The sequence below is a fragment of the Carassius auratus genome, chromosome 42 (assembly GCF_003368295.1).
Source record: "Carassius auratus strain Wakin chromosome 42, ASM336829v1, whole genome shotgun sequence".
In the NCBI taxonomy this organism is placed as follows: domain Eukaryota; kingdom Metazoa; phylum Chordata; class Actinopteri; order Cypriniformes; family Cyprinidae; genus Carassius; species Carassius auratus.
The window spans coordinates 13,205,662-13,221,645 of record NC_039284.1 but is presented as its reverse complement, the minus strand read 5'-3'; the positions used below and the strand labels follow the sequence as shown (position 1 = coordinate 13,221,645).

The 15,984-nt window shown below is 35.5% G+C and overlaps 1 protein-coding gene across 1 annotated transcript in view; it reads right to left on the bottom strand.

Moving 5' to 3' along the window:
• Positions 1-1,752: 1,752 nt before the first annotated feature.
• smyd3 (SET and MYND domain containing 3) overlaps positions 1,753-15,984 on the bottom strand; it is a 137,126-nt gene continuing 122,894 nt past the window's right edge. The window contains exons 11-12 of the mRNA XM_026229867.1: positions 4,265-4,373; positions 1,753-2,470 (exon numbers count right to left, since the gene is read on the bottom strand). Of these exons, the coding sequence (XP_026085652.1) occupies positions 2,369-2,470; positions 4,265-4,373 (211 nt within the window). The 3' untranslated portion in view covers positions 1,753-2,368. The remainder of the gene's footprint in view (positions 2,471-4,264; positions 4,374-15,984) is intronic.

The window sequence follows — 15,984 nt, the reverse complement described above, 5'->3', positions numbered from 1 at the left end:
AACCTGATAGGACAAATACACATAATAATAATACATCTTATCAGTGATCCTGATGCTTAGTGTGGATATCGGTATAAAACAAAGTACACTGATTTATATATACTATAGTGAAACTTACTCGTCATAAAAACCTTATGTATAACCTTTTAGTGCTGTTCGGTAATTTTTTAACATTTTTACTTATCAAGCTAAAATATAGTAGATTAATTAACCACCATGTGAGCAGCACCCGAAGAGTATAAAGTATAAATACAAATGTATTCCTTTTGATTTTTGGTGACACATGACTGAAGATTTGTGGTGGACTCATTCATGTTTTGTTAGGAATGATGTCATAGGCCTAACAGAGTGTGAGTCAGAGATCTCTATACTAACTTCCTCTATTTCCTCTTAAGCCCCATTCTATCCAACAGAATGACATTTTTAAAGATATTATCTCCATCTCAGAGAAGTGCACCTCCAAAAGCTGTTTGCTTTAGTGGCCACAGAGTTATGAGAGGAGAGGAGGTGGAAAGAGACGTGAAATCCCATCTATCTGCATCCTGATACTCAGGAGGGTTAAAAAGATTTAGCAACAATAACATGTTCTAGAAAAATATCCGGAAAAGTGTCATCTGTGCTGATCCAGACCGACTAGACAAACAAAAGACTTTTATTTCAGCATATATAGTTTTCCAGTAAGAAGCTCAGACACAAACTTTATTAATAATTTGATTATTTACACATCACTTGTTGTTTTACCATCAAAATGAGATCACTTCCTGAAGGATGCTTAATTACAATTAATTTAATTAATACAAAAGAAAGAGATACCGAGGTCATTTCAATTACCAATTAAACAATATTTTACAAGAAAACATTCTGATTAGTGAAACGCCTGGATAATTTCTTCAAATCAAAAGAATAAAATGCCAGTGTTTTGTGTTTGAATATAAATGGCAACATCTGTTCAATCCAGAGTATTGAAATTCTTTAAATGATCCCTCTTGTACACTTAACTGTCGTGAAAACTTACCAACATGATTTTCATCTTTAAAAACTGTTTAAATATTTGACTGAACATGGTAATATGAATTAAAATGAAGGATTGACACATTACAAATCAAGAGCTTACTGCAATATCACAATCCAGGTGGTAAAAGAAGAGCATAAAAACAAAGCAGCTGCTGAAATATGTTGGAAACGTCTTGCCAGAGTAACTCTGATGATTGAAGTTAATGATGAGAAACTGAAGCACAAATCTGATGTGTGTGTGTGTGTGTGTTTGGAGTGGTTGTTGTCTTTTCACAACAGTTGATTAAGTGATAGTCAGAATCACACTAAAGTCATGTATAATCATTTTTAAGGGTCGTTAAGTCAAACTTTAATGAACAATTTTGAAAAAAGCGACTACTAATGTACATATATATTAATATGCCAATGGATATTCCTGAGGGTTTTCCAAGCAACACACCTCAAATAAAACATTCCCTTGATGTTCGGTCTCATTTGTACCATTCTTGTTTCTATTAACCCATACATTCTAGTGAAATACTGTTCCTTTATTTAAAACAAGGCATCTTAAACTATTAAAAATCATTGTTGATAAGTGAAATACATCTGAAGAAGAATAAAATTAAAGTATTAGATGAATAAACTATACTTGAAAAAAAAAAATGTTGCCTTGGGGAAAACTAAAACTTTTTAGAAAAGAAAAATTACTAAAACATATCAATAGTATAAAAATAGTATTTAAATAATACTAAAGACACATTTGAATAATTTTATTAACTCGCAAGTGAACAGAAAACATGAAACCGCATAAGTTTAAGGATTTACTGAATACACTGTGACCCAAATCATTTAGACTTAGGACTAGTTGCATTAATGCACTTTTGCACTTAAGTGACACTATTGTTTAGCATTTAAATTTAGCAATAATGTTTCTATTGCAACCACTAATTAGAAGTCAAAATACCTATAAGTAGGACTTTCATTCGAAAGTATGGAGGATAATAAACTACATTTTGGAATGAGTTTTAAAATTGAACATCTGTTGAGGGGGCAGCAAGTGGATCTCTGACATTACTGAAAATAATTAAAACACTAAACAAAATGAAAAATAAAATCTGAAATGAACTGAAAAAGCAGAGTGAAGATGTAGAATTTTTCCCTCTGGCGTTTTTTTCAGTTGAATTCTAAACCAGCTGGTTTGACACACAGTGGCACAAAAGCAGGTGGCAGACACAACCACCCAGAAACTTTCCATTTGAGAGCAAATATAGCGGCGTGTTGACTAACAGCCAACATGTCAAAGAACTGGATGAGAGGAGTTTGGGGCCATGGCGGGACCGCAGTACTCGGTCTCTATATGATGGCACACATCCGTCTACACTTGACCCAGCTCAGCCTGGCACTCGCTCAGTTTTCTCCTCACCTCATTAGTCAGGACGTGATCCGTCCCGTGGGTCACCTTCATGATGTCATACGCCTGAGGAGGGAAGCAGCGGGAGAAAGAGAGATGGTTGATTTAAATGATTGTCATGTGAAGACAGAAAATTAATTTAAAGGAATGTAACAGGAGCTGTGAGAGCCCAATGCACCCATTATGTTACCGTGGTATTTGGCTGCTGCACCAAGAGCGTCACGGGTGAAATTTTACTGAGAGAAATGTCATATTAACACACTTCTATAATAATTAAAAAGTCAAATTAAAACTAAAATGTAATTATTACAGTATATTATAAAATTATAAAGTTTATTATTTTTCAGATGAAAGATAAAATGATTGTAATAAACAAATCTCCATATTCATCGGGAAGAAGGAGGCGGGAACCGGCGCACAATCACGGACGACTGGTGCGCATAAATAAAAAGCAAACATAAAATAATATCCCAGGCCTGGTCCTCTCTCGTCCTTCACGGTCGTCACTCCAGTTTTATATCCTTCCATCTCCTACGTGGGACTCGATACTAGCGGTGGGGCTCAGGTGTAGCTCATCTCCAATCACTACACCTGGCCTCACTCCTCGCTCCCACGCCTCTCGGCCCCGCCCCACTCGCCACATACCCCCATCGCCCCTCGCAGGCCGGGGGGTACTCCCGAGACTGCGCTCTACTCCCCCCCCCCCCTTCCCTCCGGGGGAGACCGCTCATGGGGACCTGCGGGAACCTGGGGGTAGGACAGACGAGGCGAGAGAAAAGAGAAAAGGAGATGGAAGGAGGAGCGACAGGGACGAGAGAGGGGAGAGAGGAAAAAAAAAAAAAAATCCGGTTCCCAGACGCACTGCTGCTCGGCCCTCCACCGGCTGGGTGATCTCCTCCGCGGTGCCCGGCGGTGGCACTGGACGGCCCTCGGCGGACGGCACGACACTCCTCCGCCGCCCGATGGACGGCGACGGCTCCTCCGGTTTTGGGCAGCGGCAGGAGTCCCCCGTTCCCTGCCCCTCCGGATTCCGTCACGGAGGCGGCAGGCTCCGGCCCCCTGGCGAACGGCGCCGACTCCTCCGCTCCCTCACGGACGGCAGCCGCCCCTCCTTGTCGTGGGCGGTCGGCAGCGAGCTCGCCCGTCCCCGGCAACTCGCTCCAGCCCACCGCCTCGAGCGTCCATGGCGGCACATACCTCGCCAGCTCGAGGGCACCGCGGATTCACCACAGCGGCGAGGGATCTTCAGCAGCGCGTCCCTCCTTCTCCCGGGTTTCGGCACCACTGTAATTAACAAATCTCCATATTCATCGGGAAGAAGGAGGCGGGAACCGGCGCACAATCAAAACTCATTTTAATATCCAAAAGTAAATACAAAACGGCGCACCAGCCCCTCACGGACGACTGGTGCGCATAAATAAAAAGCAAACATAAAATAATATCCCAGGCCTGGTCCTCTCTCGTCCTTCACGGTCGTCGCTCCAGTTTTATATCCTTCCATCTCCTACGTGGGACTCGATACTAGCGGTGGGGCTCAGGTGTAGCTCATCTCCAATCACTACACCTGGCCTCACTCCTCGTTCCCACGCCTCTCGGCCCCGCCCCACTCGCCACAATGATTATTATATAAAATTATATTATAAATAAACTATTGGTGTCTTTATCATATTTATATCAGTTTTTTTATAAAATCAATAAAGGCTGTGCATCGAGATAAAGCATTTCTGCAAGAATGTTGGCCTTATTTTCCATCTGCACATACAACAGGGCAGATTCAGACAGGGGCAGAATGCAGCCTCTCATTATGATCCTGATCTCTCTGTAGTCAGTTATTGGACCAAAGAGCGTGTGCTACCAGACCTGTGTGAAGCTCCCCCGAGCCTCCTCCAGTCTGCCCAGGAAGTGCTGCAGCTTCCCCACCCGCAGCAGCTCCACCGCTCTGGACGGATGAGGATCACTGTAGTACAGTCTGTAAGAGGAAACACAAGATTAATTCTAGTGCTGGCAAAATAAATGGCAACAATAAGAGCTTTCAGGTGGCCATTCTTTTTTTCTGTTTTGTGGATTAGGGTTTAAAAATCTTGGCTAATGACCAGATGTAGGTTCAAACCCTAGGAAGCGAGTTTTATGACCTACCACAGAGATATACAATAATAAATAAATACGGTTTAAAATAAATAAATAAATAAATAAATAAAATATATATATATAATATTAATTCAATATTACTTGCCATTCTTGCAATTTATTGTGAAATTTACTAGCAATATCTGAGTGAAAATTGTCATAGTTCGACAACACTAGAATATTATAATACGGAGATTGACAGTTTAATCATGTCAAGCAAGTTACTTTAATAAACACCACCTACAACGAGTGTTTACTACAACTAAAACGATTTAAATAACTTTAACAGAAAAAAAGCTGAAATACAATATTAATATTACATTTACAAACATAAACTTAAATAAAAACCTAAACAAGAATTAGAAATTGTTGTATTGGCAACTAACTGAAACAAACCAGTTTTAAGCGAATTAACAGAATGATTAAATACTATGCTGCCTTCAAAAAAAAAAAAAAAAAAAAAGAAACATAATAAAAAAAAGAATTACATGCACAAAGGCCAAACAAATAAACAAATAATACATTTAAAAAATAAAATAAATATTAATTTATTCAATTAAACAGATTTGGCTATGTAATTATTCTTGTCTATATGACCAAAAATGTAAATTTGAGTTTTTTATGTGCAAGTGATCGAACCGGCACCTTCATGTGGTATAAGTGCGCTGCTATTCAGCTTCCACACTCCGCAAAAACATTTGAGTATAGACATTATAGTTATAAAAAATAAATATAATTCAATTAAATAAATAAATATTTTGCTAAGTAAAAATGCTCTGATATCAAATACCTTTTTTTTCCCCTCTAATATTGGCTTGATAAGGCAGATTAAAGTATTTTGTTATCAATGTGGTCACCAATGTATTATATACTATCATGGTACACTTGATGCTAAACTTTTGGTCAAAGCAGGGCAACTAGAAACTGACTTTAGATCAGCAGCTGCAAGTAGAAATAATAATATTTCTCCTGGAGAAGTAAATACACTAGACGGCTGCTGTACCAAACACAAAAACCCTAATCTGATCCTATTCCATCTGTCTCTGAAGAAATCAACATTTCTACTATTTCATTTTTTAACACATAGTGTTTAAGCACATCAAATTAATAGCGGTGATCCTGGCAAAGAAACATGCTAACATCAGCAAATTCCAGGTGCAGAAGTGTGAGGGTGATGTTCCCTGTCAGAAGTGCAAGAAAGAAAAGCCTTTATTCCACATTTCCCATTCATCCACACTGAGCCGAGGGCAGTAGGCCAGGCTTACTGGTGATCCTCTATGCTGAGATGGGCAAATCAGAGACAGGCTGATTGTCTGCCGCTCTAAAACCAGGACATAAAGTCACAAAGCCCCATTCTAGCAAGACAGAGCAGGAGAAGATAGTATTTAAGCATTTCTCTGGATAAACTATGAAACCATCAGAGCTAACAAAATTTGCAACCCATTTTAATACAGTAACATGAATTACTTCCAGAATATTCAACCCAAAAGATTTCAAACGCATATGGGACTCCAATTTGTTTCTGTTGTGTTCCAACTCATAACTCAAAGAGTTCGGTAAAGCTGTGCAGTTTTCATCTTCATGACCTTGACTGACTTTGGCAGTAAAAGCAATGATGAAGATAAGCACTTACAGTTCTTCAAAACTCTCAGGGGTTTTGTACAGAGAAGCTCAGTCACTGTCTGAACACAGTTGTATTATGAAACATTCGTCTGCTGGGATGCCTCCTGTCAGTCTTCATCATCTAGTGCAGATTTTTAATGGCGTGGGTTATGGGTCCGAGGTCATCTGACAGCAGAGATTGATGCTTTAAGCTCCTTAGGTTCTTTTAAAGACCCTTGTGATTTTGCTAGTTGTAAAAATGTCTAGAAATATCAGAGTCTTTAAATGTTACCACATAAGAATGAGGATTCAAGTTTCACAAAGACAAATGTTTGTGGTATGTGAAAAGACTTAATGGATGTGAAATGATATTCTGAGAAATATTTAAATTACTGTCAGAAAAGAACACAACACGAGCCCTGGAAGGTCTACTACAGAAAGTTCAACCGTTACAGACAGTTATTATAGACAGTATTATATAACATTATATAAATACATTTTAAGATTGCTCATTCTAGGCAATGTATCCAGACTTCTTTTAGAAAACTTTTAGACTACTTATTAATCTAAAAGTAGATTACGTTTATTTTTTGATTAAAAATAGATTTGAATAGGATTATTGTTATATAAAAAAAAAGTATATGAAAGAATTGCAAAGGGTAATGGGCTAATGGGCTGATTAAAAGTTAATAATGAATTAAATCATAAAAATGTAAAATTAAAAAATAATACATTTACATCTTTACATTTGGAGTATTTGATTGGTTCATCTGCATGTCAATGAGTTCATTAACTGACAAACATATGAATGTGTTTTTAAATTATTGAAATATTAAAAGTAAATCTCAGGGGGTATAACAATGATGTTCCAATCAGCAAAAAAAAAAAAAAAAAAAAACACAAACACCATAAATTACAGAGATAAAGTGATAGCAATAACCAATTGAAAATACTATTTTTTCATTATTCTTTTTGCAGAAATTACCATTAATGCTTAGGAAATAGGAACCAAATGAAACAATGTTTTTTTTTTATTTCATACTACCCTAAATGATGCCAGACTCATGCTTTATTTGCGGAGGCCATTAATACAAACAGAAGTGATTTTTAATTTAAATTTACCCTTAAGCAACTTTTTCTGCACATTATTGGACTATATTAAATGGTACGATAGATGGGCCTATTGATAAATACCAAATGAGAAGAAAATGATTAGAGAAAATAAACAGTGCGGATGCATTCACAACCTCACAACCCTTATACAACCTTAGTGAAACCTGCCAAAAAAACAATCAATGCAGCCAGCCAGAATTGCATTTTACCAAGAAGAATAAATCACCAACCACTGGTCTAGTCTGAACCATCGTCACCATTAGAGCGGCACTTTCTGTTGCTGTAGCAACAGTCAGAAGAACGACCTGTTAACGCTCCCATTAGTGTTAGCTCAGCCTCTCTATTCATCTCCACACTGGATCATTACCAAGAACAAAGAGCTGTATCTCTGCTGGGACCACTTTGGAGGAATATTAAATTGTGATTTCTATCTCCTCACAAACAGCAACGTGTTCAGGAGCTGTAAAGAAGCACGGCCCCCAGGAAAGACAATAGCTTTTATCATTAATCTGCCCGGCAGACAATGACAGCACATTAACAAAGCCCTGCGCTGTAATCTGGATTTTACATCTCCATGCATTAAAAGAGCTTTTGTCATGTGATATCAATCTCAAGTAACTCTCTTTGAACAGCAGTCAAGTCAACGTGAAGGTTGTTTTTTAGTGCTGATGCTACAGTTCATGAAAGAATGCATATCAGATGATCAGTTCATGGCGGCATGTTGAAAACACATGCTTTTCTAATATGGATTGAAAAGGTTGTAGTAAAAATAAAGCACAACTTGTTTACATTACTTACTTCATCATTCTTAATAGTAATGCTTACATTACTAATTAAAAGCATTCTTAATACTAACTGATAAATATACTATTGCTCATTGTTAATTCATGTTTCTTGATAATACAGTAACTCATAAAATGTCAACAACTTGAAATTAATACAGTATTGTAATACAATAAGTATTGTTATCTGTTAATTCAATATTCAAACATATTGCACTTAGATTATGTGCTTGCTAAAAACACCAGTAAACTCACATATCTTCTAATAAAGTTAATTATAAAAGCAAACATTTTTCATTAAATTAGTCCAAGTCCAAATTATTATAATACTTATATTATATATGAATTACTATTATAATAGTGATTGTATTATATACTATATTATTCAATTATTTATTTAAAAAAATGCCATATAAAAAGAAGTGGGCACTTTTAAAAACAAATTTCGTAAAATTTATAAATGACTTTATATTATACATAAACCTTTTGAAAATAAAATAAAAAATATATAAAATAATTGTTATGCATATTTTTTCCACTTAATTATGTTATCATAATGAGATAAACCTAAAAAAAATGGAATAAATTGAAATAAAAACAAAAAAAGCACTGAAAACGTAAAATGTAAAAACCTTTTGTTCTCAAAAACAACAACAATAAGGTGTGGGTGGGGTTATCTACCAATCGTAAATAAGAAGGAGGTTTCAGGAAACCTGTTTGCAAACAGTCATTTTCTTGCAGTTCCATTTGGTGGCACAAAAACTACACATTTCACCTTAAAGCTTTAATAAAACTACTCAATTAAGCTTCCTGAGTTCTGAAAGATCAACCCTTGAGCACTAAAATCTCGCTACACTGCCACTAAAAATGTTTTCTTTATAAATACCATATATTTATTCATGAGCATGTTTATATATAGGAATCTTTTGTGTTTCTGCATCTCCCTCTTATGTTACCCCTCTCTTCCAGGGAACATGTTTGGCTGCACCAGACTCACACTATCACCTCTATGACTCACAACATTACCAACCTGACCGCCCGCTCAACTTTATATCACCTCTAACCGCACCATCCATCAGTCGCCCACCTTTGACTCCATCTCTGAACCCTCAGATTAGTAACAAATTCCTCATTACAATCCAATCCTGCTGGACCCCATCCCTTTCCCTCCTCGTGCTGTAATACTTGGTTTAGTCAGCACCCGGTCTGTTACCCAGACTCCCACGCTGCGGTTTTAGTGTCACTAATGTCTTCCTGGGCCTCCGGATCGTTCTGGCAGCTTCTCAGAACTGTGTGCTCTGTTTTTTATCGGTTTTATGAAGCATTGCTGTAGGTGCCCCAAAACAATCCCTAACATTTCACACCCATTTCCCTCTGAACTGCTGACAGCAGACACATATTTTTTGACCCTCAAAAACCAAGGAGCCCTTTAATTAAATAACTGTGTTGTGTAGAAAGATCGGGTTCGCTTTGACACTCATTTCGAAGTGAAGTGGAGAACATGCTCTGGTGATGAAGTTCTGGCACCGATACAGCAGAAGGTTAAGTTTCAGGAGTCATGACAGTGAGATGAGGACAAAGGAAGGGATTCTTCCTCACACATGAAACTTCAAGGAAGCTGTCAGTGCAACTAATGAGCAACAATATCAGCGTAGTAATAATTCAGATCATTTTAAAACATGGAAAGCATAAATTCTACAGATTATATGTAATACAGCGGCCCCAAAAAGTACTTCAAAGCTTAAAACAATAATTGTAGTTAAATTTCACCTCATTTTGAACAGTATATTTATTGTTTTACAGTTTGAAATCTACCAACTGATGTTTTGTTTTGTTTTATTTTTTAATTTTTTAATTGAATAATGTTTTCCTTACACCATAAAAAAAAAAAAAAAAAAAAAAAAAAAAAACAGCACCTGTGTTTGCTGGAACTTTAGCATATTCCATGTGATAAATCAAAGTTCCTCACAAATAGCTTTTCCTGAAGTATATAAATAATAAATAAAAATAGTCACAGAGAATTTCAGAAGTTCGCAGAGTTTTTTTGCTGTAAATTATAAGATTACTTTTTTCAAAGACTGCAAATTTAATTTACATGTGTTTGAGTATATATATATTTATATATATTGTAAATACTGTAAATTAAATAAAACAAGTATGTGTGTATATACAGTGTGTGTGTATATATATATATATATATATATATTAGGGGTGTAACGATACGCGTATTCGTATTGAACCGTTCGGTACGACGCTTTCGGTTCGGTACGCGGTACGCATTATGTATACCGAACGGTTCGTTGGAGTAATTAATTATATTTGGAAAAAAAAAAAAGAAAAAAAGAGAGAGATAGAAATATAATGATATGCGTTCAACAAGGTAGCCCAATAACCCAAACAACGTAACAGGCAACGCCCCTGACACTCCCGAAGAAGAAAAAAACACCATCTTATATGTTTATGTTAGGCTACTCAGCAGGCGCTCGCTCACTCAGTACGCGCTGAAGGCTCGTTGCAAAATAGCCAATGCGTTTAACAGACTAGAAATGAGAAGATCCTCCAATAACCAACAGGTCTGGTGTTTGGGTGCACTTTGGATTCCCTTTAAGCTATAATGGTGATGGCAAGAGAGTGGTGGATAAAAAAACAACGGTATGTCGCATCTGCAACATGACAGGGTACACCAGCGGGAATACAAAAAAAACAAAAAAAAAAAACACCAGCGGGAATATCTGGGATATATGCGTCAGTACTATCTGGGAAAAGACGAAAAAAAGGAGAAACATGCACGCAGCAAACTATCCCTGCAGCATTTAGACACTATAGCTTACAGGGAATCCAACCCAAACACCAGACCTGTTGGTTATTTTAGGATCTTATATTTCTGGTCTGTTAAATGCATTAGACATTTTGCAACGAGCCTTCAGCGCGTGCTGAGTGAGCGAGCGCCTTAGGGGCCGTTCACATATCGCTCCTAAAAACGCGTGGAAAACGCTAAGCACGTCTTTCTCCTCCTTTCCAAAGCGCTTGGGCAGAAGCGCTCATGAGGCGTCTGTCTTTGCTAAGCAACAATGCTCTCTCCATGCTCTCTCCAAGTGCTCTCTCCATGAGACGCGGAAATTTCAGCGAAGGATAAATGGATTTGCAGCTCTAAAAATCGCTTGCAGTAGCTCTGCTACTAAATTTATTTCAAAATTGCAATCCATATACAACTATGATCAGCTGTTCCTTCATCTTGGCTGAGCTCTCAACGTTGTTACGGGAAAGGATGAAGCTGATTGGTTGGTTCTTGTCACATGACCCGTGGTGCGCTTGCGGCATTCTGAAAAGTTGAGATGTTTTTACATTTTGCTGTATCTAAAACGTATCGAACCGAACCGAACCGAACCGTGACATCAGTGTATCGTATCGAACCGAACCGTGAATTTTGTGAACCGTTACACCCCTAATAAATATATATATATATATATATATATATATATAGTATATACACACAAACTTTTTTTTTTTAATTTACAGTATTTGCTTTGATATTCTCTTATATAACACAATAAAGTTCACACATTAGGTTTCGTGACCAACATGCGTGAATACAGTGGTCTATATATGTCTTTCTACTTGGCAATGAAAGGTTTGTTGTAAAAGCAGCATAAATAAGAAGAGGAGATTCTTCATACATTATTTAGATATAACCTGTTATTTGTTATGGCCTGAAATACGCATCTCTGAAGTATTGATGTAGAATTCTGAGCTTTTCTTTACACCACCTGTTGGTGTTTTGACAGTACATAAAATAAACATATCAGTAGCAGCTCATTAAAAATAATTAGGCTTTAATTGGCATGACTGATGATATTAAGTTTAAAAGATTGAGAAAAGTGTGCATTTCCAATCAGAGTTGGGTCCATGAATGTTCAGCAATGTATAAAGACAAAACATAAATGTCTGCACACTGATAATTATGCTCCAAAATTTTCTACTGAACCAGACTGCAATGTTTAAAGCTCTTAGGTCTTCAAGCAAATTTGGCCTTATAAGTGTAAGTTTTCCTCATTAAGCATCACAACCCTTATTGATGACTGGGTAAGTGAGCTATACACTACCAGTCAAAAGTTTTAATGTTTTTTACAGGATTTTCTTATGCTCATTAAGACTGCATTTATTTGATCAAAAATACAGGGAAAAAATTATAATATTGTGAAATGTTATTATGATGTAAAATATTTTTTTCTATTATAATATAGATTAAAATCTAATTTATTCCTGTGATGCAAAGCTGAATTTTCAGCATCATGACACCAGTCTTCAGTGTCACATGATCTTCAGAAATCATTCTGATATGCTGATTTGTTATCAGTGCTGGAAACTGTTGTGCCGCTTCATATTTTTTTGGAAACTGTGATACTTTTGCAGGATTCTTTGATGAATAAAAAGTTAAAGAGAAAAGCATTGATTTAAAATGGTAATCTTTCTAACAATATACACTACAGATCAAAAGTTTGGTAAATATTAAATAGTTTCTGTAATTTTGATTCTTTAAAGAAATTAAAACATTTATTCAGCAAGTCAGTGTTGAATTGTTAAGTGATAGCCAAGATTTATATTGTTAGAAATATTTATATTTTGAATAAATGCTGTTCTTTTTTAACTTTTTATTCTTTAAAGAACACTGAAAAAATCTGTCCAAAAAAAAAAAAAAAAAAAAAAAAAAAAAAAAAAATTATATATATTATATATATTTATATATTTTATATATATTTATATATTTTATATATATATATATATATATATATATTTTTTTTTTTTTTTTTTTTTTTTTTTTTTTAAATAAAATCAGCTTATTAGAATGATTTCTTAAGGATCATGTGACACTTTATACTGGAGTAATGGCTGTTGGAAATTTCGCTTTGCATCACAGAAATAAATTATATTTTAAAGGATATTAAAATAGAAACCTTTATTTTATATTGTAATAACATTTTGCAAGATTCCTGTTTTCTTCTTCTTCTGTTTTTTCGATCAAATAAAATTCAGCCTTGATGAGAATAAGACTTCTTTAAAAAACTTTACAAGTCTTGCTGATCCCAAACTTTTGACCGGTAGTGTAGATACGAACGGAGTGCTGAGAGACTACTGCAGCTGAAATGTCCTGGTATCGGCTGCTTTGTGCGGAGATCTGCATAAATCAACATCTATAATAAGACTAAAATAACAGTGCTGGAACTGTGCAAATGCTTTCTAAATGCACATTTTGTGGAAATGGATGTGCAATTATATTAAATGTGTGAAATTATTTTAGCGTCTTTGTATTTGCTGCAAGAGGCCACAGTATGGTTTGCTTTGCAGAGAAAGTGTGTAGTGGCTTCAAGATGCTTATTTATATAGCGCTTTATATGATATAGATTGTTTCAAAGCAGCTTCACAATAAATGGACTTCTGTGAGGGCTACTTGTGGATTATTGTGATGTTTTTATCAGCTGTTTGGACTCTCATTCTGACGGCACCCATTCATCTACATCTCACACCAGCTCAACTACATCTGAGACCAAACTCACCTACATCTCATTTGTGGGTGAACTATTCTTTTAATAAAAAGGAAAATAACAGTGTTAATGTTGTAAAATTAATCAGTTACGAATCAAATTCCGTTTCAACTGTAATGCAACTTTACAAAAAGACAATAGTGTTATTATAAGGCTCAATTTAGTTCAGTGTTGATTCAATTCTACTTAATACCTGTCAATGTTGCAAAGTTCTTCAATTATAAAACAAGTTCAATTTAACTAATCAGCTATGTTGATTCAATTCAGTCCACAAACAGTGCCAATTTTGCAAAATTAGTTATTAGTCATTAACCAGTTCAATTCAGTTAAAATTGTGTTCTCATCCAATACTATAAGTACAGTTAAATCAATAATATTACTCAGTGTTTTTAAAGATTTTTACAGATGCAATTAAAAAGGGTTGAATGTCGTTGCATCATATATCAGTGTGTTTCAGGTGATCTGTTGTTCTGAGCAACATGCTGATGGAGGTAGGTCATTATTTTGCAATTCTGTTTTGCTGTCGCTTGTGGTGTAAAAATTACATCACCGTTCAATGACAATTTGGAGACAGAAATAGACTGAACTCATTGACAGCAGTATGATGTTGTAGATCAGTGTAGGCGCCTCTAGCAAAGACTGCAGACGGTGTAGACTTATGAACTTGACTGAACCTTCTGTGAATAGATCAGATGCCATTTGGCGAGGAGATACAAGTGGTGCCTTAAAAGCCCCAGTATGACTAAAAGCTTGATGTGGTCAGTAGTCAATAAAATGTTCATATAACACAGAAGGAACTAAACTACAGCAGTTATAAATATAAAAATGCTACTCGTGTGGGCACAATAATACTAAAAATCTGACTGATTTGACTAAATATTCATGCACTCTTCACTCTAATTAGAAATGATAGAAAAGCTCAGGACATGTTCTAGAGATTTCAACTAAACAAACACAAAACAAAGCGATCTAGTGAAGTCTGGACATGTGCCTCTATTGTTTTGCTTGATTGAAACAAATCTTTGCATGCAGTGAGTCTGGTCTAAAGAATGTTCTGTTTACAACTAGATGCACATTGTCTATTGATAGCTGAAGTTAAGCAAAGCCACACTTCAGGCAATAAGACAAAGTACATAAACAGTCGAGTTAAATCACTCTTGAACCTCCAACAAACATCCCTTGAGAGCCAGAACCGTCAAAGTGGACCGGTCAGAGTTTTGCTGGAACAAAGGGAAACTCCACAGACCTGGATGCCTCTGGCGGCTCATCGTGTGGAGTCGGACTCACAGGAATGTTCCTTCTTCCGCTTCATTGGATAAACTGCCTAATGTTCTAATTTGCATATTAATAACATGGCAGCCTGTCTCACTTTAATCTTGAACTCGTCTGGAATGTAAGGAAAACTGATTAAGCAAATGACCTTTAACTCGACTGTAACAAACATTCTTCACTTTTGCATTGTTTTTTGTTTACTATTTTTGTTTACCTACATAACTTATAAAATTATTATTATATAAAAATGTTATTAATTTAATTCTTATTATTCAATTCAAATGTAAATGTCGTCTTTGTATTTATATTTATAAGAATGAATGTATATTTGAATTGAATAATAAAAATTAAAATAATAATAATATTTTTTTTAAGCGTCAAAGAGAAGATGACTAGACATTCCAATTTGGTGTCCGCATTAAATTAAATGGACAAAACCTGATAAAATGTCTACTTTAATGTTTTACATAACTTTTGTGAAAATGAAAAGTTAAAATATAGGTGAAACAATCATTCATCATAACAGATATATTCATGTAAATATTAAAAAACATAGTTATTCTGACCTGTACTTATTAAAAGAAAATGTGGTCAGACAACATTTTATTATATTTTAAATGATTAACAACTTCTTGCTGAAAAAGAGGTAAAACATAGTGGTTTCAAGAATAGCAGCAAATATTAGTAAGCCTAAGTGAGATAATAAGACTATTACAATTAATTTGTTTTGAGGGCTCCATTGTGATCTTTAAATAGAGTCTTTTAATGTCACCTAATGAGTCTTTTGAGATTTGTTTTTGGCACATGAACTATTGCTTCTCTAAATTACGTTTTAGTGGGAAGCTTCTGTAGCATTTTAGCTTCTGTAAATCATGGTAAAAATCTATAATGGTCATTGCTTTTTGCTCAGAAAAAAAAAAAAAAAACGAATTAAACAGGACACATTCTAATGTATGGGAAACAAAACTGAAACCTTTTATTGTTTTGATGTTTGAAAATGTTTGAAAGACAGCACCTGCCAAAACACCACCGAAATTACATGAACCGAAATTACATTTATCCATTTGACATGACTGAATGACAGGAATCCAAAACATTTATATTCTAATGTATTAATGAGCGAACCGCAGTTGAGTTATTG